A 25,920-nucleotide genomic window follows, 5' to 3' on the forward strand; every position below is an offset into this window, starting at 1 on the left:
CCCTAATCCCTAATCCCTAAACTGTCGAAATGGTTCCAAAAACAATTTATAGACATTATGCTTCAGTATTTGGCATACTAGTGTCTCAGATGATCTTTGTTGGTTGACTTTGGAACAAACTCCCAGAAACCTGCAGGTCCGCTGCTACTCTCAGTTCTTCTACATCAAGGCTAAAGACCTTTCTTTTTGATGTTGCCTATCTCTAAATGGTTGTTCATTTCTTTAATGTTTAATTACTTTAACTGCACTGTAACTTTAATCCTTGTGTTTTATCTGTTTTCGGTTTTTATTTTTTTGTTTTTCTCTGTTTCTTCTAGTCTTTTATCTGTTTTTATTTTTTAAACTGTTTTTAAACTGCTTTTGTCTAAAGCACTTTGAATTGCCCTGTTGCCGAAATGTGCTATACAAATAAAGCTGCCTCGCCTTGCCTTTGCTTGGTGATATAATCTAGCCAGGCGTTAATATCCAGTTCTCCTGCATTTCAATCGTTCCTTGTCTTAACCGTAAACGGCAAACCCTGTTCACCCCTCCCATCGGCATTTAGAAGAAATGCCAACAGTTCTTTTAAATTGCCAAAAAATACAATGCACATATAATAGTTTGGCCAACCCTTTGAATAGTAGTTCTTAGTGTCTGTTCACAACATGTTCCATGAACATTTGTGCTTTTAACCCTCATGATGATCTCGGGTCAAATTTGACCCGTTTTCAGTTTTTTTTATAAAAGAAATGGGCCTTTGAAAAAAGCTCTGAAAATGTCAACATTAAAAATTTAAATTAACTTTGGAATAAACATAAAAAAAAGCCCCCACAAAAGTGACAAAAATGTCTGAATAAACGATCAATTTTGTTCATGGTTGACGGGAGGGGTTAAAACCTTAAATTTCGGCACCTCCATGTGGCTGAAAGAAGACAGACTCCTGCATTCGTAATTTTTACTCAAGAAGAAATGAAGACGTGTTACTAGCAAAATTTGTTTTAAGTTTAAAAAGTAAAAATACATTAGGTGACAGAATGACCCCCGTGAGATTGTCCTATAAGGGTTAATGCCCGAGGAGGTCTTATATTATTTGACTATTATTAACAATGCATCCTTGTGAGTAAATGTACACAGCTTGTACGTTTGTGTTTGTCATGTGATGGGGATTTGAGAAATGTTCTGTTTTCCCATTGGCATTAAATGATTCAACACTTCCTCTCATGTTCTGCTGCTGTGGGATGTTTCACGAATAAAATCTAAGTGGGAATTTATGCTCTTAACCATTTATTAAACAGAAAAATGGGAAATGTTACCTTTGGTTAATGTCTTATTTTATATTTAAAATATTTCTGGTGTTTTACAGACATTATTTTACATTAGAATGTTTCAAGTGTAGATTTCTTTACTACCACTATTCACACAAAATCAAACATGACAATAGGGAAAAACCTGACATAATTAAAAAAAATACAAGTACAAATGGTTTTGTGTTGCAGTGCAGCTTTAGAAATGTAACAAAAACAGCCCTCAAATTTTACATACATCAAGAGGCATTAACTGAAGGTTTTGCAATGGCCTTCACAATCTCCTGACCTCAACATAATGTAAAATCTACGATTAGACCTTAAAAGAGCAGGGCACTGAAACACTATTATGCCAAATACTGAAGCAGCATGTCTATAAGTTGTTTTTGGAACCATTTTCAGTTAGGTAGGGGTTAGGGTTGAGGGTTAGGGTTAGGTTAGGGTTACTTTTGTCATCTGCGTAGGGTTTCGGAGATTAAAGACGTCTACGTGGTCACTCTTCTCGACCTTTGGAGAAGATGAAATGTGAAAGTGCAGAGTGGGCTATAATGAGCTCAATTGTCATTTTTGTTTGACATTTTGGGCTGTTTTATCCTATGTTTAAGACTTTTTTATGTTTTGTTGCTTTTTCCAGCGTTTGGCACTTCTTATTGCATTTTCTGACACTTTTCACAATGTTTTTGTTGCTTTTATGGTCTTTTTTGGACTCAGGATTCAAGTCCTGTGTTCTTCATATTTAACCTCTGAATGATGATGGTACAGCATTACAAATTTTTTATCAGCTTTATTTCATAATCAGCATATCAACAAATGATTTACAACCTGTGGCATCATTAAACATGTATGGATCATCTTGTACATATATTAACAACAGAGGATATCAAACCCCCACCCATGATGATAAAAGTTTTCCAAAAACTCGTATCTCAGTGGGGATTCTTGATGAAAAGAGAGCCAGTATCCAGATGGCTAAGTGGCATCACACACAACAAACCAACACTTTAAATATGTAAATTGTCAATAACCAGTAACATTTTCTAACAGTAACCAAAAAAAACCCACAGAGGATCCAGTGAACAAGATGCAGCATGTTCATGCAAAATATAAGTATGTTATTTTATTACTTTCACAACACAAACAGCACCCAACGCTAATGCTTATACACCCGAAACTATAACGTTGAGTACGCCAGTGCTTTTCTCAGCTTCCCGTCTAGCTTGCGCTTCCTGCCCTTCAATCAGTTGCTTTGTGTTATCTTCCATTTCTTGTTCATAAGCTGCACTTAGCCTTTTCTCTCTCTCCTTGTCAGCTTTCTCTTCCCTCATTGTAATACCAAACATTTTCTTGAATTTCTTTTTCAGTTCCTCCCTCTCTCTGCGCAGTGGCTCTTCTTTCTCTTTAAGGATTTGTTGTTTCTTCTCTTCTATCGCCCTCTCTGCCCTCTGGAACATGGCAGTGGTGTAATGACGTCCTCCGTTCTTTGCTATTATAGTTCTGATCTTGTTGCGCAGCTCGCTAACCTGAGAAGGATCCTTTACCTCGTTATTAAAGACGTGGTACTGGCCGTTACATTTGGCCACCAGTTCCTGCAGCTCTTTGCTGGTCTTCAATAACTCCTCAATAGGTTTCCCTTTGAGCAGGTCACCATGGGTAAAGAGAACCATGCTGTATCTGTCTGCTTCCTCTCCAAAGATCTCCTGAATCTTCTGCACCGTCTTCTTTTCTTCCTCTGTGAATCGGCCTATTTTGATGACAACCAAGAAGATGTGAGGTCCAGGAGAAGCATAAGCAATGCTCTGGGCAATATCTCTCCTAGTTTTCTTTTCATCAATGCTGGTGTCAAACAGACCCGGAGTGTCAATGACATAGACTATTTGCCCATCCACTACACTAAAGACCTTTTCACAGTCTTCAGTCAAAGAGTTAAAAGAAAACTCTGATTTAAAGGAACGTTTTCCCAGAATGCTGTTTCCTGTGGCGCTCTTCCCAGCTCCGGTCTTCCCCACCAACACAATCCTGAGTGCATCATTATTATGTATGGTCGGTTCTGATGGGAGGGACAAGACAAAATTAAGCGCTTCAGGTACACAGAACAATGTGCAAGTAGAACATGGGCAACTTTGACAGGGCAGTTGGGGATGGGATCTAGATGGTCTGAAAAATCATTTGCATTTTTTATTTGTACTTTACATAGTTGTAGCCTACATATTACAGTATTTTACAACTGCATACACACATCTTTGCATGTCACATATTTCTTTTTTAACCCTTGTGTTGTCTTCACTTCAACAATGGTCATTTTTTTCAACATAATTATTGATTTTTCCGACATTTGTGTCACGTTTTCAATGTTTTGGGTGCTTTTTTTAATGTTTTTGTGTTTTTTTCAAAGTTTTTTGATATTTTTAATGTTATTGATTTTCAGCTTTTTGTGACAACAGACAAAAAATGAACTGAAAACGGATCAATTTGACCCAAAGACAACATGAGAGTTAAAGGAGTAATGAGGCATTTTGCATCTTGTGTGCCATTTTTGGAATTAAGTGTATGGTTTTGAAAAATGGAGATAATTCTGAAAACGCATGTAAACAGTTGTAAAAAAAACACTCACATTGTACATTACATTTAAGACTATAACTTTGTTTACAAATGTTAAAATACAGTCTTCAACAGGAGCCCTTACAGGGTTGTGATTGGCTAACCCTGAATCATCTTAATAGTTAATGTAGCTGCTGTTATTGTGCAAAGCACTTTGAATTTCCATGTTTCTGAAATGTGCTCTACAAATAAAGCTGCCTTGTCTAACATAAGCATTGATGTACCTCCAAAAATATGCAATTTAAACGTATTAAAATGCTGTGGATTCAAGAAATATTCCAATTCTCCATTTAAGCTCTGCTCCCTTTAAAACTGTTGAGATCAGTCAGTTATTGAGGCCTATAACATACTAACCATAAATAATCATATAGTTGGATACAAGTTACAATCAACATCATGCATTAACAGTTGACTTACCATTTTTGGAGCATTTGCTGGCCATTGGTGGGTTATGTAGAGAAGAGCAGGTCTGCTGCTGAGCCAACAAAGTAGATTCACATCTGTCGGTAAGAAAGCCTCCTCCACAGAAAGACAACCTACAACAAACCACACCTAGAAAACATTTCACACTGTGGCACTGCTCGAGGAAAACTTGAAATTCTCGCATTCGGTCAACGTCTTCAAGAAACGTCATTTATCTGAAAATCAACAATTTTGTTGATGCTTTTTATTGATGTTTTTATCTTTTTCTTAAATTTTTGTCCCTTTTCACAACACTTTTTATGCTTTTTTACAATGTTTGTCCCTTTTTGACGTTTTCAAAACTACATGACACTAACTTATTAACTTAAGTTTTACAGTTATTTTTGGGATTTATGGTCAATAAACCTCATTTATAAGAAATTATACCTAACGATAGAGTTAGAAAAGCAGAAATTAAGAATTATTGAAACTAAAATCAAAGGAATGGATGTTGATGATAATCACAGACTGGAATATGTCAACTTTTACTCAACACTAAAATTAATGAAAGTAGAGATGTGTACTTGCCAAAGAGCGTTGTGTGGAATCAATCATGTTATTTCGGGGAATTAAAAAGGACACCGATATAGGAGAACAGGTTAATTTGACCCGAGGACAACATGAGGGTTAAGTCAAACCATAAATGGTTCACACATTTGATTGTCCAATTTGTACTTTATAATAATCTTTCACAGCGTCCATATCCAGTCCTACTGGATTATCATCATTCCATGTCTTAACTGTACAATAACCCTGTTTGCTTCTCCCATCATGGGAGGAATGCCACCGGTTCTTTTCAGTTGCCAAAAAATACATACAAGTGTAGCCACCCTTTTGAATTGTAGTATTAATATCTGTTCACAACACGTGCTGCAAAGTCAGTCAACAGTTATATATGTTGTTTTGGGAGTAATTACATCACGTGTTGTCAAAAAACACTGAGTTGACAGTCTGTTTGCAACAATGCTTCTTATATGCAAACCTAATGCTACTAATCAAACCCACAGACTACGATCATTGAGCTTGATCCAGACTGGTAGCTGAGAGGGGGCCAGTTCACCTCCTGGGCACTGCCAAGGTGCTCTTGAGCAAGGCAGCAAACCCCCAACTGCTTGAGGCGCCTTTCCATGGGCAGCCCCCCACCCCCCACACACACTATGACATCTCTCCATTTAGTGCATGTTTAGGTACTGAGCATGTGTGTGTAATTCAGGCCTGTGTGTAATGTGTGTAAAATTGTAAGTTCCCCTTATGGGACTAATAAAGGATACAGTATTATTACTGTTACTATTATTATTATTATTACTATTATCATTATTATTATTATTATTATTAATATTATTAAGACTATAGGTGTTCATGTGCTTAGTTCACAGGATGTTGTATACATTGAGCCCAAAGTATTGACAGTAAAGTTCATGACCTTGAACCCTTTTCTTAGCCCAAAGTTAATTTATACAGTAGTTTACTATAACTTTACACATGCAGTATATGTCTTTTACATTTGTCAAACAACAGCAATCATTTAATTGTGACCGATAGTAGTGTTGTACTAGTAGATCACCCATCCAGTCAGAACCCACAGTTGAGTTTTATCCCCAGAAGTGGAGGATTTTGCACGCTGTGCTGATGAACTATTTCTGTCCCTGTTACATTTCACTCTTGTGTGTTATGATTTAATTTAAGCTTTTAATGACTGACTAGGTTCACACCCTTTGCGTCCCATTTCATAATACTAGCACAACTTGATAGTCCAGTTCAGCATTTTCATCTTCCCTTCTGTTTACAGGAAAGCATGTCTACCTTTCCCATCAGCAGAATGTTCTGCATTCAGGATTTTACTCAAGAAGAAATACAGAAAAGCAAAATGTAATTGTAATGTAAAAATACTCATTAGGTGAGAAAAGTACCCCCGTCAGAGTGTTACAACTTACCACTGCTAACAAATGTAATATTTAAGAAATTAAAACCAAACAGAACACACACACATACACACAAACACACACATACACACACACCTGGACACACAGATATTTCCATCACTTAAGCGGACTCTGTATTAAATTGAATGTATTCTCCAACACCTAGACTAATCCTAACCTCTGCCTAACCGTGACTTTAAATCTTTTTCTTTTAATATTTCCCTTTGTGGGGACTGAGATGCAGGTCCCCACAACAGTAGTAATACATTTATTATTGTAATTTTTTGTTAGTGGTGTATTGTTGTTTTAAATCTGTGGTTTTATTTGTTGTGAAGCACTTTGGTTCACTTATCGGTTGTTGTAAAGTGCTATATAAATAAAATACATTTACATTTACAAACACACACTGAGGTTGTGTGGCCGGGTTAGCTCGGTTAGTAGAACAGGCGCACATATAGAGGTTTACTCCTCGACACAGCGGCTGCAGGTTCAACTCTGACCTGTGGCCCTTTTCTGCATGTCATTCCCCCTCTCTCCCCTGTTTCATGTCTTCTCTCTCTCTCCCCTTCTATGTCTTCTCTCTCTCCTTTCATGTCTTCATCTGTCCTGTGGAAATGGAAGGCCTGAAAATGCCCTAAAAGGTTATCATGATATTTACTTACCTTGTAAGTCATTATAAAACGCTTTAATGTGTAATAATAGCAATAATACATTTAATTCATATAATGCTTTTCAAAGAAGTCAGACACGTTACAGTAACACCATGTACTGTAGTACAATGAAAGCAGGTTAAGCAATAAAACCACACAAAACAAAAAAACAAGCATAATAAACAGATAAATATGATAAAACTAGCAGCTAACAGTAGGTTAAGTGTATATAAGTTATTATATGATGAAGGTTGTTCTAAAGAGACGGGTTTTGAGAAGTGATTTGAAAGTGTCCAGGTAATGGGTAGAGAGTTCCAACGGAGGGGGGTGCAATGGTGAAAGCTCTGTCCCCCCAGGTATGGTGGGGTGGAGAGGAGGTCTGGGTCGAGGGGTGGTGGATCAGGTCTATGGGGGGGTAGGATCCTGGTTATAGAGGGCTCTGGGGGTAACGAGGAGGACTTTAACCCTTGTGTTGTCTTCACGTTGACCGTGGAACTTTTTCATTTTCTGGGTAAAAATTTTAACTTTTTTTTCAACATTTTGGTCATTTTTTTCAAAACCGAAATTGTTTTTATTTTATTTTTTCCAAATTTTCTGTCCATTTTTTTTCTGCACCTGTTGACATTTTTGCGTGCTTTCCCCCCCACGTTTTTGGAGCTTTTGCAGACATTTTTGTCACTTTTTTCAACATTTTCATGATAAATATTTTTTGAATGCTATAAAATTGAATAAAACATCAACATTTAAAGAAAGTAGTGGGCTGTGAAGAGTGTTGAGTAGAACAATCCACTTTATTTTTCTGAAAATTAGGTTTAAAAAACACAAGGGTTAAGCTGGATGCATTGGAGAACAGGGAGCCAACGGAGATTCTGGTACAATTATGTATTTTAGTAAATTTGAAAGATGTTAAGTCCTAATATAAGGTGTGAAAAACAATGCTGGGGATTAAAGAAATGTTCTGTTTTCCATTGACTTCTTTAATCTGGTTACTAGATTATAGACTATAAATCAAAATGTGAATTTTTACCATTTTCTACCATATAAAAGCATGCCCTGCATTAATTATCAAAACAAGGGGAACTTTAACCTTTGATTATTGTCTCATGATATCAGATTTGATATGTTTCTGTTTTTTACAGACTTCATTAGAATGGTGTAGATTTTTTCAACATTAACTCAAAATCCAAATTAGACAATGAGGGAAAATAAAAGGAATGGAAATGAATTTGTGAATTGTTGTACTTTGGCCTACTTAAACATTGTCATAAAAATGTATACCTCAATATAATAAAACTCATATTTTGAGCATCCAAATATACTTAAATTAATAATTTTTAAAATCATTTCAAAAGCCTTTTGATTATACTTTTTGTAGTGTACATATTATGCTCTCCACTCATTTCTCTCCAGATGTTTTGTTCAGTTCTTCCATCAATCCAGTGGAGGGGGCTATTATACAATGTGTGTGTCCTCACCGGAGTGCAGCCTGGTGGCATCCATTTACAGTTATTGTTATTGTTATTGTTTTTACACTTACATAAAATGAAATAAAATGAATTTAAAAAAGTTTGCATGTTTTCTTTTTCTTCTTCTACCTGGTTCTCTGTGAGATGTAAGTCACATTAAATGGAAGGAGACCTTCATCTCCTGTATTAATTATCTTCAACCTCTGACATGTGTCAGTTAAACATTACTCATTTATTATCAGATTTATTTTATGATCACCATGGAAACATGCTCTTTACAAGCTGTGGCACTTCTAAACATGTATTAATTATCTTGTGCAATTATTAACCTGTGAAATAGTTTATTTGAAATTGAAGCACTACACATTAAAATCAGAAAGGGGCTGTGAAGAGAACAGATTGTAGAGCTGCTGCTGTTCAGCAAGTCAGAATGTCACCTTCAATCAAACCAACTTGATATTGTTTTGACGACAAATTTGAAGACACGAACAAATATATTACTGTCCTCAGCTTCCCGTCTGGCCCGATTTGCCTGCTCTTCTCTATATTGTCTCCTCTCCTCCTCTATTTCTCTATCACGAGCTGCAGCTGCCTGTTGCATCTTCTCTTTGTCAGCTGCCAGTTCTCTTATTCGTTGCTCATATTTTTTCTCTAGTTTCTTCTTAATTTCCTCTTCAGTTTTGCGCATTTGCTCTTCTTTCTCTTTAAGGATTCGTTGTTTCTCCTCTTCTATCGCCCTCTCTGCCCTCTGGAACATTTCAGTGGTGTAATGACTTCCTCCGTTCTTCTTTGTTATATATCTGATCTTGTCGAGCAGCTCGCTGACCTGAGAAGGATCCTTTACCTCGTTATTGAAGACGTGGTACTGGCCGTTACATTTGTCCACAAGTTCCTGCAGCTCTTCGCTGTCCTTCAAGAACTCCTCGATAGGTTTCCCTTTGAGCAGGTCACCATGGGTAAAGAGAACCATGCTGTATCTGTCTGCTTCCTCTCCAAAGATCTCCTGAATCTTCTCCACCGTCTTCTTTTCTTCCTCTGTGAATCGGCCCAGTCTGATGACGACCAGGAAGATGTGAGGTCCAGGAGAAGCATAAGAAATGCTCTGGGCAATATTTTTACTGGTTTTATTATGATCAATCCTTGTGTCAAACAGACCCGGAGTGTCAATCACAGCAACCTTTTGTCCATCCACTTCACCCTTGGCCTTAGCAGAGTGTTCAGTCAAAGATTTAGGGGAGAACTCTGATTTAAAGTGGTGTTTTCCCAGGATGGTGTTTCCTGTGGCGCTCTTCCCAACTCCGGTCTTCCCCACCAACACAATCCGGATCTCCTCATTATTGTATATGTTCATTTCTGATGGTGAAAAAACATATTTCAAAACATTTTCAGCATGTGCAACTCTAACAGCGGGCAGTTGAAGTTGATTTTTTATCTAATACATTTTTTATCTGTTTCAGCCACATAGAGCCCTGAAACACCTTTAAGACTGTAAGTTGTCTAGGTAGAATATGTAACAGAAGCACCTACTTTCATAGTGCTGTCATAGAGAAACACGCCCTGAGGCCTTTGTTAAAGCAGCAGTTATCAGCCATATTTACATTTCTAGTTCCGTAATTATGAAGGAAGCAAAGAAGAAAATAAGGGAATAATTATGGGAACGTGGGGACCAGAAAAACCAACTGTTAAAGTGAGTCGTTCAGAAACTTTTTTATTAAACTCTGTGTACACCAACAATGTTCTCAGTGCTGAGTTCATGTGTAGAGACTCTGGTGATACTTGGAGAAAATGTTCATGTTGTGTCGAGTCTTCTTTGAGTTTTACAAATATTGATTTTGATGCGATCATAGTAGTAGCACTCCCACTCAAAAGGCCATTTGATGGAAAAACCTAATTATGCTTGGTTGCTAGGTTGTAATTTGGCAAGAGTTATGCTTTAAAGACGTCTTTAAAAGTGATCTTTACATTCAAAACCCTACCTGTAACCCAAGTGACGTTGGTTTAGATATGAGGTCGTATTTCCACCAGCACTAGGTTTTTTATAGCAGGATCAAACAACCCATATCGTCTTAATGTTTGGAGGACTTGCTCCTGATTTAAGAAACATTCTCGTCAACTAAGAACTATAAAAGTCGGTTCATTACTTTGAGCTATGGCATGCAACACATCTTTAAATAAATATTGAGATGCATACTGCAACATTATGAATACAGTTGACTTACCCTTTTTGCCATATTTGCAGTCCAAAGGTCGGTCATGGAGAGAAGAGCAGGTCTGCTGCTGAGCTGATGAATTGAAGTAAAGTCAGTTTTTCTGCAAAAACACTTCCTGATGTGAAGACCTTAAACCACCTTTAAAACAATGGTGGTCTTAGAGTGATTTACAGTGGGATGTTTCACAGGTTAGATTTTAATGTGTTTTTAATGTTTTATGTATTTAGTGTAATTCTATTTTGGGAATCTCTGTCTGCGGGTATGTCCATCTAACATACAGGCCAAAAGTTTAGAAACACCTTCTCATTCAATGCGTTTCCTTTATTTTCACGACTATTTACATTGAAGATTATCAATGAAGGCATCAAAACTATGAATGAACACATGTGGAATTATGTACTTAACAAATAAGTGTGAAATAACTGAAAACATGTCTTATATTCTAGTTTCTTCAAAGTAGCCACCCTTTGCTTTTTTGATAGCGCTGCAAACCCCTTGGTGTCCTCTCAATGAGCTTCATGAGGTAGTCCCTGAAATGGTTTTCATTTCCCAGGTGGGCCTTGTCAGGGTTAATTAGAGGAATTTCTTGCCTTATTGATGGAGTTGGGACCATCAGTTGTGTTGTGCAGAAGTCAGATTGATACACAGCCAACAGTCTATTGGACAACTGTTAGAATTCATATTATGGGAAGAACCAATCAGCTAAGAGAAGAGAAACGAGTGGCTATCATTACTTTAAGAAATGACGGTCAGTCAGTCCGTAAAATTGCAAAAACTTTGAATGTGTCCCCAAGTGCAGTCGCAAAAACCATCAAGCGCTACAATGAAACTGGATCATATTAGGGCCGCCCCAGGAAAGGAAGACCATGAGTCACCTCTGCTGCTGAGGATTAGTTCAGCAGAGTCACCAGCCTCAGAAATCACAAGTTACCAGCAGGTCAGATTAGAGACCAGATGAATACCACACAGAGTTCTAGCAGCACCACATCTCTAGAACAACTGTTAAGAGGAGACTGCACCAATCAGGCCTTCCTGGTCCAATAGCAACTAGGAAACCACTGTTGAGGAGAGGCAACAAGCAGAAGAGATTTGTTTGGGCCAAGAAACACAAGGAATGGACATTAGACCAGTGGAAATCTGTCTGATGAGTCCAAGTTTGAGATCTTTGGTTCCAACCGCCATGTCTTTGTGCGACGCAGAGAAGGTAACGGATGGATTCTACATACCTGGTTCCCACTGTGAAGCATGGAGGAGGAGGTGTGATGGTGTGGGGGTGCTTTGCTGGTGACAATGTTGGGGATTTATTCAAAATTGAAGGTGTACTGAATGGCTACCACAGCATCCTGCAGCGGCATGCCATCCCATCCAGTAAGGGCTGTTTGACCAAGAAGGAGAGTGATGGAGTGCTGCACCTCCACAATCACTGGACCTGAACCCAATCCAGATGGTTTGGGGTGAGCTGGACCGCAGAGTTAAGGCAAAAGGGCCGACAAGTGCTGAGCATCATGGGAACTCCAAGACTGTTGGGAAACCATTTCAGGTGACGACCTCTTGAAGCTCATAAAGAGAATGCCAAGAGTGTGCATAGCAGTGATCTGAGCAATGAGGGGCTACTTTGAAGAAACTAAAATATGAGACACGTTTTCAGTTATTTCACACTTTTTGTTAAGTACATAATTCCCCATGTGTTCATTCATAGTTTTGATGCCTTCAGTGATAATCTACAATGTAAATAGTCATGAAAATAAAGGAAACGCATTGAATGAGAAGGTGGTTCCAAACTTCTGGCCTGTACTGTAACAACTTATAAAAACTTTAAAAAGGTTGAGTTTTCAACTCTAATGTAATGCTGGATAATGTAATGACTAATGTTTATCATAAGTACACAATCAGTTGCATTGGGGGCCGTCTGTAGGATATGTGTAATAGTTCTGGAGAAAGCTGCGAGCAGCAATACCAAAGGCCAGGCAATCAACTAACTCTAGTATAACGCTGGATAGTTTAATGAATAATACAAATAACATTTTTAATCTTTACTTATAAAGCAATTTAAACCTGCATTAATTAACATCACCAGGGAAAAAGACTTAATGTCTCGGGACGGCAACAGATTTAAAAAATGTCTGATCTTTTACAGACTTAATAAAATGCTTTAGAAATACATTTTTGGAGACAAAAACAAAATGGCAATGATGAGGAATAAAAGACAGATGTTCACAGAAATGTGAATTCTTGTAATCCGCTTACTTCATTTAAATATTCAAACATTTCACATTTAACAAAACTTGTATCTCAATATAATAATTAATACCATAATTGCATTTTTGTTATTGTGAGTTTAAATTACTAACTCAAGATATTTACATTGATAAATTAGGCTTTGATTGGCTTATTTTAGATGAAAAGTGTAGACTGCAAAAGAGATACATAAACATGCCCCAATGTCAGCTGTAATCAATAGATGATGATCATACATAACCTACAGTTGAATTTAACTCACCATATCTGCTGACCAGGCTGAAAAGGATGAGTAGGCTGAATGTCTGCATCGTAGAGAGCATAATATTACTATTTACTACTATTTAATAAATGTGGTATGGTCCATTTTTTTACAAGAACGTGAAGAGAGGGGGAAACACATCCAAAGGGCTTCAGGTCAGAATCGACCCTACGGCCACTGCGTCAAGGACTGACTCTCTGTACATGGGGCAAACACCTAACCAGGTGATCTAACAGGCATCCCTGCAACGGCAATTTTAAGGAATAAGGTGGTAGGTTGGGCAGGTGGAGGGACTATTTTCAAACGCCACATTCAGCGCCACCTTCAGCAAGTGAAGTAACATCTGATTTTAACCCAAACGTCATCTTTTTCTAAACTTAACTAAGTAGTTGTTATGCCTGAAAACAGCCAAGTAGTGTACACCAACAATGTTCTCAGTGCTGAGTTCATGTGTAGAGACTCTGGTGATACTTGGAGCAAATGTTTATGTTGTGTTGAGTTTTATTTGAGTTTTAAAAACAGTGATTTTGATGCGATCACAGTAGTAGCACTCCCATTCAAAAGGCCATTTGATGGAAAAACCTAATTATGCTTTTAAAGTAACTTTGACTCGGGTACATTCACCAAAAGACCCTAGGTTGTATTTTGGCGAGAATTACGCTTTAAAAACATCTTTAAAAGTGACATTTACATTCAAAACCCTAACTGTAGCCCAAGTGATGTTTGTGTGGATATGAGGTCGTATTTCCACCATCGCTAGGGGCGGAAATTTATGAAACTCTCCTGTGGGTCGTTTATTTATAGCAGGATCAGACAACCCATATCATCTTAATGTTTGGAGGACTTGCTCCTGATTTAAGAAACATTCTCTTCAACTAAGAACTGTTGAAGTTGGTTCATTACTTTGAGCTATGGCATGCAACACATCTTTAAATAAATATTGAGATGCATGCTGCAACATTATGAATACAGTTGACTTACCCTTTTTGCCATATTTGCAGTCCATAGTTGGGTTATGGAGAGAAGAGCAGGTCTGCTGCTGAGCTAATGATGCTACAACCAGGGCCGTTGTAAGATGGGACATAACATTAAATGGATGAATTTGGAGGAACCAATGCAAAAAGGGAGAATAGGTCACGAGAAACATTAACATGTAAAAGAATATCAAATTACCAAACACAACAAGAGCTATATGGGTGCTGCCTAAATACAATAACATAATATATACTACAACTCAATGTGAGAATTAATACCTTTATTGCATTCTGTTATTGTGAGTTAAAATTACTAACTCAAGATATTTAAGTTCATAAATTAGGCTTTGATTGGCTTACTTTAGATGAAAAGTGTAGACTGCAAAAGAGATACATACACATGCCCCAATGTCAGCTGTAATCAATAGATGATGATCATACATAACCTACAGTTGAATTTAACTCACCATATCTGCTGAATAGGCTGAAAAGGATGAGTAGGCTGAATGTCTGCATCGTAGAGAGCATCTGTGCTGCTTTAGAGTCCGTTCAGAGAGAAAGCTGAGAGTCTGTCTGAGACAATGCTTCTTACATGAACACTTCACCCAGCAAGCCACTCCCATAAAACCCCAAACACGAGGTGTTTCTGGGCTTAGTTCACAGGCTGCTTTTTATATTTAGCATAAATTGACAACAAAGTTTGTCATTTAGCTCCTTTTTCTAGCCCAAAGATATAGTATACTATAATTTTACTTATGTACTGTATGAATTTTAAACTATTTATAACAGTGTACATGTCACCTCCAATATGTCTACACACCCTAAACACAACACAACATGAGAAATTGTTTTCAGAAACTGACAAATACAAATTCAAGTGTCACATTTAATTAATAAACAGTTAGTTAGTGCATTCAGCAGTCAGCTGCTGCTTTATGCTTCTCATTTTAATCCAGCACAGTTCCGATATGCACTACAGCATCTTCATTGTTCCTTGTTTTCTCTGTGTGGTAACAGTAAGACAACGATCTAGTTCTAACCTGAAGTTGATTCTTGTTCCCTGAACCAGTTGTTTCAGCTGAATCTCTCTATTTGGTCACTTCATTATTTCCTCCCCCTTTTTTCCTTTTTCCCTTAAGTGTGTTGTGTTCTTGTTCAACCTTTCAATGACTGACTAAAATGCTTCACATCCTCTGTTGGCTCATTTTATTCAGTTTCACTTTCACTTCTGTTCTCTGTAAATGGAAACCCCTGTTCACTCCTCTCATCATTCTTTTAAATTGAGAAAAATGAGTTTAGCCATCCCTTTGAATAGTAGTTCATAGTCTCTGATTACAACATGACGTGAGATGAACATGTGTGCTGCAAACCCAGTCAGTAGTTCAACAGATGCTAGTTTGGAAACACAACTGAGATTGATTCTCACCACTTTCGAAGCATCATTTTCAGCAGCAGCAGGACAATGTTTTAAAAGAAAAAGCCAGAAAAAGCCATTGTTCACTATCTACTCAGCAGCAAAGCGGACACACACAATTATAGACTACCCGGTGAACATAGTGCAACATTTATACAGAGAGTTTCATGTAGTTTTCATTTTAATGATTTATGTAGAAATGCCACTCTTTTGAAACAGTCAGTTTCAGTCTTGCCTTTGACCTGCGTATATCATTTCCTAAATGCCAAACGCATGTTTTGCAAAATATCAGTGATGTCTTAGATGTATGTGAGTTCAAATTTGTGATCATAGTTGATTTAAAACCTTACATTACAGCACCCCCATGTGGCTGATAAACAGGTGAGAGAAGACAGTCTTGCATTCATCATTTTTATTCAAGAAAAGACAAATCAAATGTTAAAATGTTTATAGGTGACAGAACGACTCTCGTAAGTGTTATATTATGAATACACTGAATGAATACACTCAGTTACATCTTGCCACTGCTAATACATGTAAAGAGAAACCTGGAAACAAATGTTTGGGTATTTTAGGTCTTTATTTTTATAGGACAGCTGAAGACATGAATGGTGGGGAGAGGGTGAAGGACATGCAGCAATGGGGCGAAGTCGAATCCGCGGCTGCTACGTTGAGGAATAAACCTTTATTTATATATGGGCGTGCACACTACCAGGTGAGCTACCCTGGCAACCATAAATGTAATATTTAAGAAATTGAGTTCCAGAGGAAAAACAAACCCACATATTGTCAAGACTTGTGTTTGTCCCCAAAAGGTCATGAAGTCCCCACATGAGACGGTGTACATGTGTGTCCCCACAACAGCAGCAATACGTGTTTGCAAACACACACTGGGGTTAAGGAAATAAAACTGCAGATTGCATTACAACATTTCATTTGAATTCTTGAGTTTAATCATATAAAAGTACATTTTGAATGAAAACCCATCATTTTATTAGTTTTTTAAACACGTAAAAGGTCTTTATTTAGTGAAATTTGAACTTCATAAAGTCTTGTTTTGAGGTACATTTATTTTTCCCATGTGAGCTGGAAATTAACTGTAGGCCACTACAAAGTCTTTTTGACTTCTTTAGATGTATTTCAATAAAAATGCATTACATGATCGATTCAATATGGTACATTGCTGTGTCATTATATAATATCAATGTATTTTTAATGCACAATACATGTTAAAGAAAGAGTTCAATGAGTTTGACCTTATGCCCCTCAAAAAAGTACATATCTTGCGGCCTGTTGTTAAATCCTGCTCCGGTCTCAGGGGTCACTCAATTATTAGTCAGAATCTCAGATGTTGATGTGTGAATCCTTTTTATTACATAGAATATATTGCAAATAACACACAATGTTTAAACACATATAACATTTTAAATTCCAACAGGCCACAGTGGCCTCGATGCCCTGTACGCACTGCTCGAGCTAATTTTGTTGTTATCTTCTCTGCCTCTTTTCTGTAAATATTTGTATGTTTAGTGGCTTTTTTGAGACAAAGACACAAATATGCATTATTTTTGACAGCATGTAATGTATGTCTCATTCTGTTTTCTAAATCTATGCACACACACACATAAGCCTCATTTCCACTCCCATAGTTTGCCATGAATGGATGTAGAAATACCCTTAAATTCAGTTTTCATATAGATTTATTTGCACACTCTGCCAAAGAGAAATACAGCAATAAAGTCACATAGGTGTGTGACCATAATGTGCAACCACCACTTACAGACAATCGGTGGCACCCCTACCACTAATTCTTCACGTTTCTAAAATTTTTAATTAAGGATTTAATTTATTAAACATCAGAAGGATGGTCAATGGAGGATAAGGATTAAGTATATTTTTAAACTGACTTTACAAATTGCTCCACATTTCAGAATCAAGTTAAATTGTCATTAACAGGGAGCTGATACTCAAATGTTAATAAAAATAATGATGAAACGCATCATTCAAAGATAATGTAAAATTAAGATTATAAATTTGCCTTTTATATTTCACAGAATTCTGTGTAGCTTGCTAATATTTACACAATCAGTTAAACTGACTAAGGGATTCTAATTAAAACGAGAGAAAGATAGGTCATTTTTTAATAATAACTTCCCCTATTCCCCAGAAATAGTTATAGTATGTATTAAAAATGACCCTTAACCTTCAACTTCAATTATTATTTCAGTGAACTTGCAATTATTGTTTTATTTAACTGCCTTATTTCACAAACGTCGTTTGTCCTTTGTCTCAAAAAATTGAAAACATAAAACCTGAAGTGGCCTTGCCCCCGAAATGGTGAATTTCCAGAGCTGGTCACAACAGCTAGAAGAGTGATTTCAGAATAGCAAGAGCAACCATCAATATTGGTACAAAAATGTTATTCAATTTTCCAAGCAATGAACTGCTGTTCTCAGCTTCATCTCTAGCCCGCTTCTCCTGCATTTCCTTCAGTTTCTTTATTTCCTCTTCCATTTCTCTTTCACGAGCCGCCCTTAAATTATTCTCCCTCTCCCGGTCCTGCGCTTCCCTCATTTGTTGCTCATACCTTTTCTCTGTTTTCTTCCGCAGCTCCTCCACCTCTTTGCGCATTTTCTCTTGGTTCTCTTTAAGGATTCGTTGTTTCTCCTCTTCTATCGCCCTCTCTGTCTCCTGGAACATTTCAGTGGTGTAATAACTTCCTCCGTTCTTTGCTGTTATGTTTCTGATCTTGTCGAGCAGCTTCCTGACCTGAGAACGATCCTTTGACACATTATTGAAGACGTGGTACTGGCCGTTACATTTGGCCACAAGTTCCTGCAGCTCTTCACTTTCCTTCAAGTACTCCTCAATAGGTTTCCCTTTGAGCTGGTCACCATGGGTAAAGAGAACCATGCTGTATCTGTTTGCTTCCTCTCCAAAGACTTTCTGAATCTTCTCCACCGTCTTCTTTTCTTCCTCTGTGAATCTAACCAGTTTAATGACGACCAGGAAGATGTGAGGTCCGGGGGAAGCATAAGTAATGCTCTGGACGATATTATTAATGGTTTCCTTTTCAACAGTGTTGGTGTCAAACAGCCCCGGAGTGTCAACAACAGCAATATTTTGTCCATCCAATTCACCAAAGACCTTTTTACAGTGTTTTGTCAAAGATTTAGGGGAACACTCTGATTTAAAGTACTCTTTTCCAAGGATGGTGTTTCCTGCGGAGCTCTTCCCAGCTCCGGTCTTCCCCACCATCACGATCCTCATCTCCTCATCGTTGTGGTAGGTTTTGGTCTGTTCAGGCATAAAGGCTGAAATACAAAGATGAAATATGAATGCTCTATGTCTTCATTAATTTTTCGTTTAAAGCAGTTCCACAGAAGACATTTGGGGTGCTGTGTAGAAGCTTAAAGACATTGAAAATAGCCCAAGTTAGGGTCTCAGTTTGCTTCCTCCAACAGCTTTACACCTTTGGTGTGACATACAACATTAAACTGAACAGTACAATCTGAAGTTCACCCAATAACTTACCACAAATAAGATAAGTACAACAGGTTACAATTTGATAGCTGAAGTAAAAAATTTAATTGAAAATGTATTATAAACCTGTGACCCTATTTAATAAAAAACTTCCTTTTCAATTAAATGTATTTGTATTATCAAATCATAACAGAGTTTATCTCAGGACCCTTTACAGATTAGGTCTAGACCACAGTTTAATTCACAGAGACCCAAAAATTACCCCAAGAATAAACGGTTTGTGCAGTTTGTTTGTAACCCTTGTGTTGTCTTTCCATCAAAATTAACACTTTTGTTGATGCTTTATAATCAATGTTTTTAACTTTTTTTATGTTTTTGTCCCTTTTTTTCAATGTTTGTCACTTTTTTGACGTTTTCAACACTACGTAACACTAACTTATTAACTATAGTTTTACAGTTATTTTGGGAATTTATGGTCAATAAACATCATTTATAGGAAATTATACCTAATGTTTGAGTTAGAAAAGCAGAAATTAGGAATTATTTAGACTAAAATTAAAGGAACGGATGTTGATGATAATCACAGACTGGAATATGTCAACTTTTACTCAATACTATTTCAAAAACACTTCCATTTGTTTTACAATGCTATAAAATTGAATAAGACGCCCCAAAATTAATGAAAGTAGAGATTAGTACTTGCCAAAGAGCGTTGTGTGGAATCAATCATGTTATTTGGGGTAATTAAAAGAACATTGATATAAGACAACAGGTCAGTTTGACCCGAGGACAACATGAAGGTTAAATGTAGTTGTCATACGGTTGTACCAAGCAGAACTTAATGAAAATGCCACAATGACGAGTTTCTGAACAGAAAAATCAAAAGCCTTCTTTGGCCAAACAGGGACTTAAATGTGCTATCATGCTTAGTAATATTTCAGCAACCACACATCAACAGTTCACACATTATTTTCAAATATCAGACACATGCTTGAGATATACAAAGTTAATTTACAAAAGACTTTCAGCCTGTTTTTGACCTACATGTATTAAAGTTTTGTAATTAACACCGCTCTCTTAACCTTCCTGTTGTCGTTGGGGTCAAACTTGACCCGTCTTTCAAAGTTTCTACTCCAAAAATGTGTTTCTTTTAATCAAATTAGCAAAAGACAACAACACAGTTGGTTCAATACAACATTCTTCACAATATCATTGAATTACGAATGTTATCTTGTGTTTTACAGCATTTGGAGAAAGAAAAAAACGGTTAAATGGTTTAAAAAAACTTTTCTTTAACCCTCATGTTTTTGGCACAAAAAAATGTGCCGTTGAAATGAGAGCTTGAAAATGTAAACGATAAAAATATCAAAAAACTTTGGCAAAAACATCAGAATAAGAACCCAAAACATTGAAAAAGTGACAAAAATGTCAGAAAAAGCGATAATAAAAAGTTATTTTATTTTTTCACGGTTGACGGGAAGACAACACAAGGGTTAACCCTTTGTTGGTTCATTACCAAGAGACCTCATTCTTAGATAAAACTTTAAAATGTATAGTGTTACAATGCATTAAAATGTCTTTATCAAAAAAAATATAACAGATAAAATGCTAGAATCATTGTTCGCAAACTTGAGAAAGGATAGTAAAACTGAGCAAAGAAAAAAGATTTTTATAAATGCGGCATCAGCACATTATAGATGAAAAATATAGACAACAGAAATACACATCCATCCCTGTGTCACCAATGGATGATTGCTATCATAGATACAGTTAAATATTGACTTACCATATTTAAATATTGTGGTTCCCATGTTTGGATTGTAAAGAGCAGATGCACTGATAGCGAACTACAGAAAGGAAGGTAAAAAGGTCCATGTGCGACAATGCTTCTTGTATGAAAGCTTAATGCAACAAACCACGCCCATAAAACCTGATGAAGACTAGAGGTGTTTATCTGTCTAGTTGCCTGGCTGTTTTATGGGTTGATGCAATTGTGCAACAATCCAGTCCGGATTGTTGTGTGCTTTGAATCCTATCTAATACTGGTTTGACCAGTGTGAGTGGATGTTGAAAGCATTGATAAGCTCTGACAACAAAGCGACATGAAGCAGGTTCTGGTTCACAATGTTCTAAATGTGTAATGAGACACACGAGAATATGCAGTACATACTTTCTCACAATCGCTCCATTCATTTAGATGATTTGAAGAAAGACAAGAGAGTCAGGATGGGTTAGGGTTAAGAATTGTCTCAAGATCTGTTCACACAGATATGAAAACAGTGTTGCAATTTAGGATTCATCTATTTTATTTAGAAATAAAATAGATGAAAATGTTCATGACTTCTCACAAAATGTGATGTCAAATATAACTTTATTTACAACAGAGCAGTCAAGGTAAAGTCTATGTCTATCTCTATGTCATGTGTAGCCTATTATATTCTTAATTTTTATTTTTTTATTTTTAATCTGTTTATTGATCCCCTATGGGGAAATTACAATGTACACTCTGTGTCCACACGCACACGCACACACTAATGGAGAGATGTCAGAGTGCGGGGAAATGGTGCCTTGCTCAACAGCACCTGGCAATGCCCAGGAGATGAAGTGGCATCTCCCAAGCCACCAATCCACACTCCGTACGTTTTGGTCCATACAGGGACTTGAACCAGCGACCCTCCGGTTCCCAACCCAACTCCATACGGACTGAGCTACTGCCCCCCCCCCCCCCCCCCCCCCCCCCCCCCCCCCTCCCCATTATATATAGAACACAAGCTTAATTTATTTTAGGTAAGTGTTATATCTAATATCAGAAGATGTCAAACTGTACAATAAACACTGTTGACTCTGTGCAATATATCACATGTGCCTTTATTATTATCACATCTGTGCATAATGTTTCATTTGGGCAATTTTCATTGTGCAATTTACTAATTCATGTGTAATTTATTGTATAATACAGTTTGCTATATCTTGTACACTTATATATCTTTGCTCTTATCATTGCAATTTCCCCAGTGTGGAACAAATAAAGGTTTTCTTATCTTATCTTATCTTAATATAAAAGCTATAAACACGCCAGATAGATTTTTGCTTTAGGATTTTGCACAATTGATTTTGAGCTGACTTTCTTTATGGTTAACTTTCTCTTTCTTTTCCTGCTTCATTTATAGTCACCCTTTGTTGTCCCGTTTTATTTTTTATACTCTAGCAGAACTTGAATATCCAGTCCCCCAGCATTTCCTTGTTCTTCAGTTTCCAAGAAATGCCACCGGTTCTTTTAAGTTTCCAAAGATACAGATCCATAAATGAGTCTGAACAGCCCTTTGAATTATTGTTCTAAGTCTCTGTTCCCATGTCAAATGTACATATTCTAATGTACTTTCACAAGATTGTAAACTTCCAAACACTTCTGAGTTTAACCTTTAGCAGGGCTTTTAAACAAATCCCAAATCATAAATAAACATTGTGATTTGATTCTGTTACTTTTATTTCTGTCTTGTGCTGAAACGGGGAAACGTACTGTTGGCCTCCGCTACTGACCATCTAGCTCAAATACACAGAAGTTAGTGATTATGTGTTTGTAATTTATTATTCACACATCCACATCTTCTCATAACTGAATATAGCAAAGAAATTACAAAACATATTTAACAGTATAGTACCCTATATATTGAGTATGAAACAGTCACTGTAGATTTCACCTTTTCCGAAGGTTTGTAGCTTTGAAAAGTCAACCATCATGTTCACACATCACATATTACGTTGTTTTGAAGGACATGATGTAGGAAATGTACGGTGAAATTTACGTAATATTTGTATAGTTTATTGCATTTGTAATGATATGATATTTCATGAACTTGGACCTGCACATTTGCCTATATTGACCTCTGAAGGAAAATACAATACATCCTCCAACCATCAGGGGTCTGTTATACTGGCATACGTGGTACCTAAAAGGACAGGGACCCAGAAGGGAGATTTTGGGGGCTTGGCACCCAGAAAAAGAGATCTGTAGGTGGGGCCTCCCAAGGAGAGAGACTGGAGATGCTCCAGTTTTGTTTGTTTCCCTTATTTTCTTCTCAAGTCTATCCAACGCTTTGCGCATTTGCTCTTTTTTCTGCCTCAAGATTAGTTTTTTCTTCTCTTCTATCGCCCTCTCTGCCCTCTGGTACATTTCAGTGCTGTAATGGCTTCCTCCATTCTTCTCAATTATATATCTCATCTTGTCGAGCAGCTCGCTGACCTGAGAACGATCCCTCAGGTCATTATTGAGGACGTGGTACTGGCCGTTACATTTGGCCACAAGTTCCTGCAGCTCTTCGCTGTCCTTCAAGAACTCCTCGATAGGTTTCCCTTTGAGCTGGTCACCATGGGTAAAGAGAACCATGCTGTATCTGTCTGCTTCCTCTCCAAAGATTTCCTGAATCTTCTCCACCGTCTTCTTTTCTTCCTCTGTGAATCGGCCCAGTCTGATGACGACCAGGAAGATGTGGGGTCCAGGAGAAGCATAAGAAATGCTCTGGACGATATCTTTCTTGGTTTTCTCTTCATCAATCCTTGTGTCAAACAGACCCGGAGTGTCAATAACAGAGACCTTTTGTCCATCCACTTCACCAAAGGCCTTTTTACAGACTGTAGTCGAAGATTTAGGGGAGGACTCTGATTTGAAGTACTTTGTTCCCAGGATGGTGTTTCCTGTGGCGCTCTTCCCAACTCCGGTCTTCCCCACCATCACAATCCTGATCTCCTCATTATTGTATCTGGTCAATTCTGAGGGGGAAAATTGATATAATTAATTGTCAGTTGTGTTTTACAAGCATTTTAGCTCTGTATGGACTTGGTATTTGGTACATTTGGGACATTTATGATACAGAGAAGAACATTTTGAGTTTGTATTGAATGGCCAAATTTTGCCGTGTTACAGGATTTTCAAACCAAATGTTCATGTTTTACCTTGTGCAAAGCATGGCTAGATATTTCCAAAATGGAGAGAGGCTGTACTTTCTGGGAAAGCTTTGCAAACCTAGCAGCCCTCATTGTACTCATGGCTTTTAAAAAGTTTGATTCATTTGTCAACCAAACATACTTTGAGCTCCACAACATGTGCAATGGGATTAACTACGTTGGCAGACATTGTTGAAAGGTACACATTATGTTATTTATTAGCCCAGTGTCTATAGGAATTACATCCATTTGGACAATTTGTCACCTTGTGGTTTATGTCCAAAGCCGACTATGAAGGTAAATATGGTGCAAAACGTGAGAGCGCGTCACATCTACGAGTACAGATTTTTTTAACAAGCTCTTAAATCATATTCTACAAGTGCTCACATCGCATCTACGCACCATATTTACCTTCATAGCCTACTATCTGTGTCAATTCAAGGAATAGTGAATGCTTCACGCAGCGCCCTGGAAAGTAAGGGTGTGGCATCTAACTTAAACTAGTATTGCTTAACCATAACCATTCTGTAATTGGCATGCACAATATTGTAGAAAGTGAGAACTGTGTAAAGTTAGCAATAGACAAAGAAGTTGACATTGCATGTAATTATAGTGTCCAATATGGTGATATGGTCAGGTAGATTCACACTTAAACAATCAATGTTGGATGAAATGTAAACACTTTTACCTAGTTTAAAGTTTTTATTAAAAAAATAACGTAAAGTTATATGAGGAGTCATTGGAAGACAAACTCATTATAAAGGCTAAAGGACATAATATATTGCATGTTCATCATGCACACAGGTAGCTACATTTCCTAGAATTAACATAAAAGTGTGAAGTGGATGTGTGGATGAGGCGAGGCGTATTTCAGCTGTGTAAAACACTGACGTAATCGGTCCTGGCTGTTGCTCAAACTAGATTTCAGTCACACTCCACCCATCTGTTCCCTGAAAACACACCGTCTTTCATCGCTGCCAATGTAGAAGAGAGTTTGTGTACTCACCATGTTCGGCTTTTTTGGTATTGCAGGCCATGTTTGATGTGCTGCTGAAGTGAAGATCTTATTGTCTGCAAAAACTCCTCTCGATGTAAAAGCTTCTTTCACTAAACCACACCCATGCCACATAGTTGAAAACAAAGCACAGTGAAACCAAGATGTGTAAGGTTCATATACACAAAGTATGAATTGAAAGTGTAATTGATCCTGTTTTGAATTCATATTAAGTTTACCAACATTAAAACATCACTTGAGTTCTACTTATTGAATAATAAGGACTTCAGATATACTTAATATATTGTAAATACACATATATACACAGTATATAGATATTTTTTTTTTTCATATATATTTGTTTTGGGATCATTTCATCCTCATGTTGTTCTCGGGTCAAATTGACCCGTTTTCCTATATCAATGTTCTTTTTAATTCCCCAAAATGACATGATTGATTCCACACAACGCTCTTTGCCAAGTACACATCTCTACTTTCATTAATTTTGGGGCGTCTTATTAAATTTTATAGCATTTGGAAAAACAAATTGAAGTGTTTTGAAATAGTATTGAGTAAAAGTTAGGTAAATAAATTAACTGTTGAACTAAAGTTAATAAGTTAGTGTTACGTAGTGTTGAAAATGTCAAAAAAAAGACAGAAGAAGATTGAAAAAAGTGTCAAGTGTTGAGCAAAGGGACAAAAACGTAAGAAAGTTAAAAACATTGATAAAAAGCAAAGACAACACAACGGATAAACAATATTCCTGGAATATACCTTACCCCATTCCTTTACCCTATTTTAACACTTAACCCTAACCCCTCACTACATATCCTAAAACGCTGCACATTCCCTCAACAGTTTTGCACATCCTGCACTTAACCCAACAATATTCTTTTCTTATTGTTAAATTGTAAGGTTGTACATATTTAGTTAGGTTTACGTGCATTTAACATTCACTGTTTATTTCCTTTTGATGTGTTCATGTTTGAGTCTCACTTTCCTAGAAGTGAAACTAGACTG

At 37.1% G+C, this 25,920-nt stretch overlaps 4 protein-coding genes across 8 annotated transcripts in view; all 4 read right to left on the bottom strand.

Moving 5' to 3' along the window:
* Positions 1-20,832, bottom strand: part of LOC117954626 (GTPase IMAP family member 9-like) — a 24,564-nt gene extending 3,732 nt beyond the window's left edge. Inside the window, exons 1-5 of one of the 5 annotated variants that reach the window (XM_034888577.1) lie at positions 15,078-15,254; positions 14,533-14,638; positions 14,073-14,135; positions 10,601-10,663; positions 8,494-9,734 (exon numbers count right to left, since the gene is read on the bottom strand). In XM_034888577.1, the coding sequence (XP_034744468.1) occupies positions 8,821-9,734; positions 10,601-10,663; positions 14,073-14,135; positions 14,533-14,593 (1,101 nt within the window). In that variant the 5' untranslated portion in view covers positions 14,594-14,638; positions 15,078-15,254 and the 3' untranslated portion in view covers positions 8,494-8,820. Of the gene's footprint in view, positions 1-4,298; positions 4,374-8,493; positions 9,735-10,600; positions 10,664-13,091; positions 13,147-14,072; positions 14,136-14,532; positions 14,639-15,077; positions 15,255-20,764 lie in introns of those variants that run through there. The other 4 variants (XM_034888579.1, XM_034888578.1, XM_034888580.1 and 1 more) reach the window with 4 other exon arrangements.
* LOC117954629 (GTPase IMAP family member 4-like) lies at positions 2,054-4,507 on the bottom strand. The gene is made up of 2 exons (XM_034888584.1): positions 4,299-4,507; positions 2,054-3,330 (listed from the first exon to the last, which is right to left on the bottom strand). The coding sequence occupies exons 1-2, from the start codon at positions 4,486-4,488 to the stop codon at positions 2,441-2,443; spliced, it is 1,080 nt and encodes a 359-aa protein (XP_034744475.1). The 5' UTR covers positions 4,489-4,507; the 3' UTR covers positions 2,054-2,440.
* On the bottom strand, positions 16,782-20,921 carry LOC117954637 (GTPase IMAP family member 9-like). Its single transcript, XM_034888593.1, has 2 exons — positions 20,749-20,921; positions 16,782-18,793 (listed from the first exon to the last, which is right to left on the bottom strand). The coding sequence occupies exons 1-2, from the start codon at positions 20,771-20,773 to the stop codon at positions 17,844-17,846; spliced, it is 975 nt and encodes a 324-aa protein (XP_034744484.1). The 5' UTR covers positions 20,774-20,921; the 3' UTR covers positions 16,782-17,843.
* Positions 20,922-22,644: 1,723 nt separating this feature from the next.
* Positions 22,645-25,029, bottom strand: LOC117954635 (GTPase IMAP family member 9-like). Its single transcript, XM_034888591.1, has 2 exons — positions 24,913-25,029; positions 22,645-23,732 (listed from the first exon to the last, which is right to left on the bottom strand). The coding sequence occupies exons 1-2, from the start codon at positions 24,941-24,943 to the stop codon at positions 22,765-22,767; spliced, it is 999 nt and encodes a 332-aa protein (XP_034744482.1). The 5' UTR covers positions 24,944-25,029; the 3' UTR covers positions 22,645-22,764.
* Between the last annotated feature and the right edge of the window lie 891 nt (positions 25,030-25,920).

This window comes from Etheostoma cragini, chromosome 12 (genome assembly GCF_013103735.1).
Source record: "Etheostoma cragini isolate CJK2018 chromosome 12, CSU_Ecrag_1.0, whole genome shotgun sequence".
In the NCBI taxonomy this organism is placed as follows: Eukaryota; Metazoa; Chordata; class Actinopteri; order Perciformes; family Percidae; genus Etheostoma; species Etheostoma cragini.

Excerpts from the sequence above, each read along its gene's own strand:
- LOC117954629 (XM_034888584.1), bottom strand. The coding sequence starts at position 4,488 with ATGCGAGAATTTCAAGTTTTCCTCGAGCAGTGCCACAGTGTGAAATGT. Across the intron at positions 3,331-4,298 it reads CAGCAAATGCTCCAAAAATG|AACCGACCATACATAATAAT; the intron begins GTAAGTCAACTG and ends CCCTCCCATCAG.
- LOC117954637 (XM_034888593.1), bottom strand. The coding sequence starts at position 20,773 with ATGGGAACCACAATATTTAAATATG. Across the intron at positions 18,794-20,748 it reads AACCACAATATTTAAATATG|CCTTTATGCCTGAACAGACC; the intron begins GTAAGTCAATAT and ends TTTGTATTTCAG.
- LOC117954635 (XM_034888591.1), bottom strand. The coding sequence starts at position 24,943 with ATGGCCTGCAATACCAAAAAAGCCGAACATG. Across the intron at positions 23,733-24,912 it reads TACCAAAAAAGCCGAACATG|AATTGACCAGATACAATAAT; the intron begins GTGAGTACACAA and ends TTTCCCCCTCAG.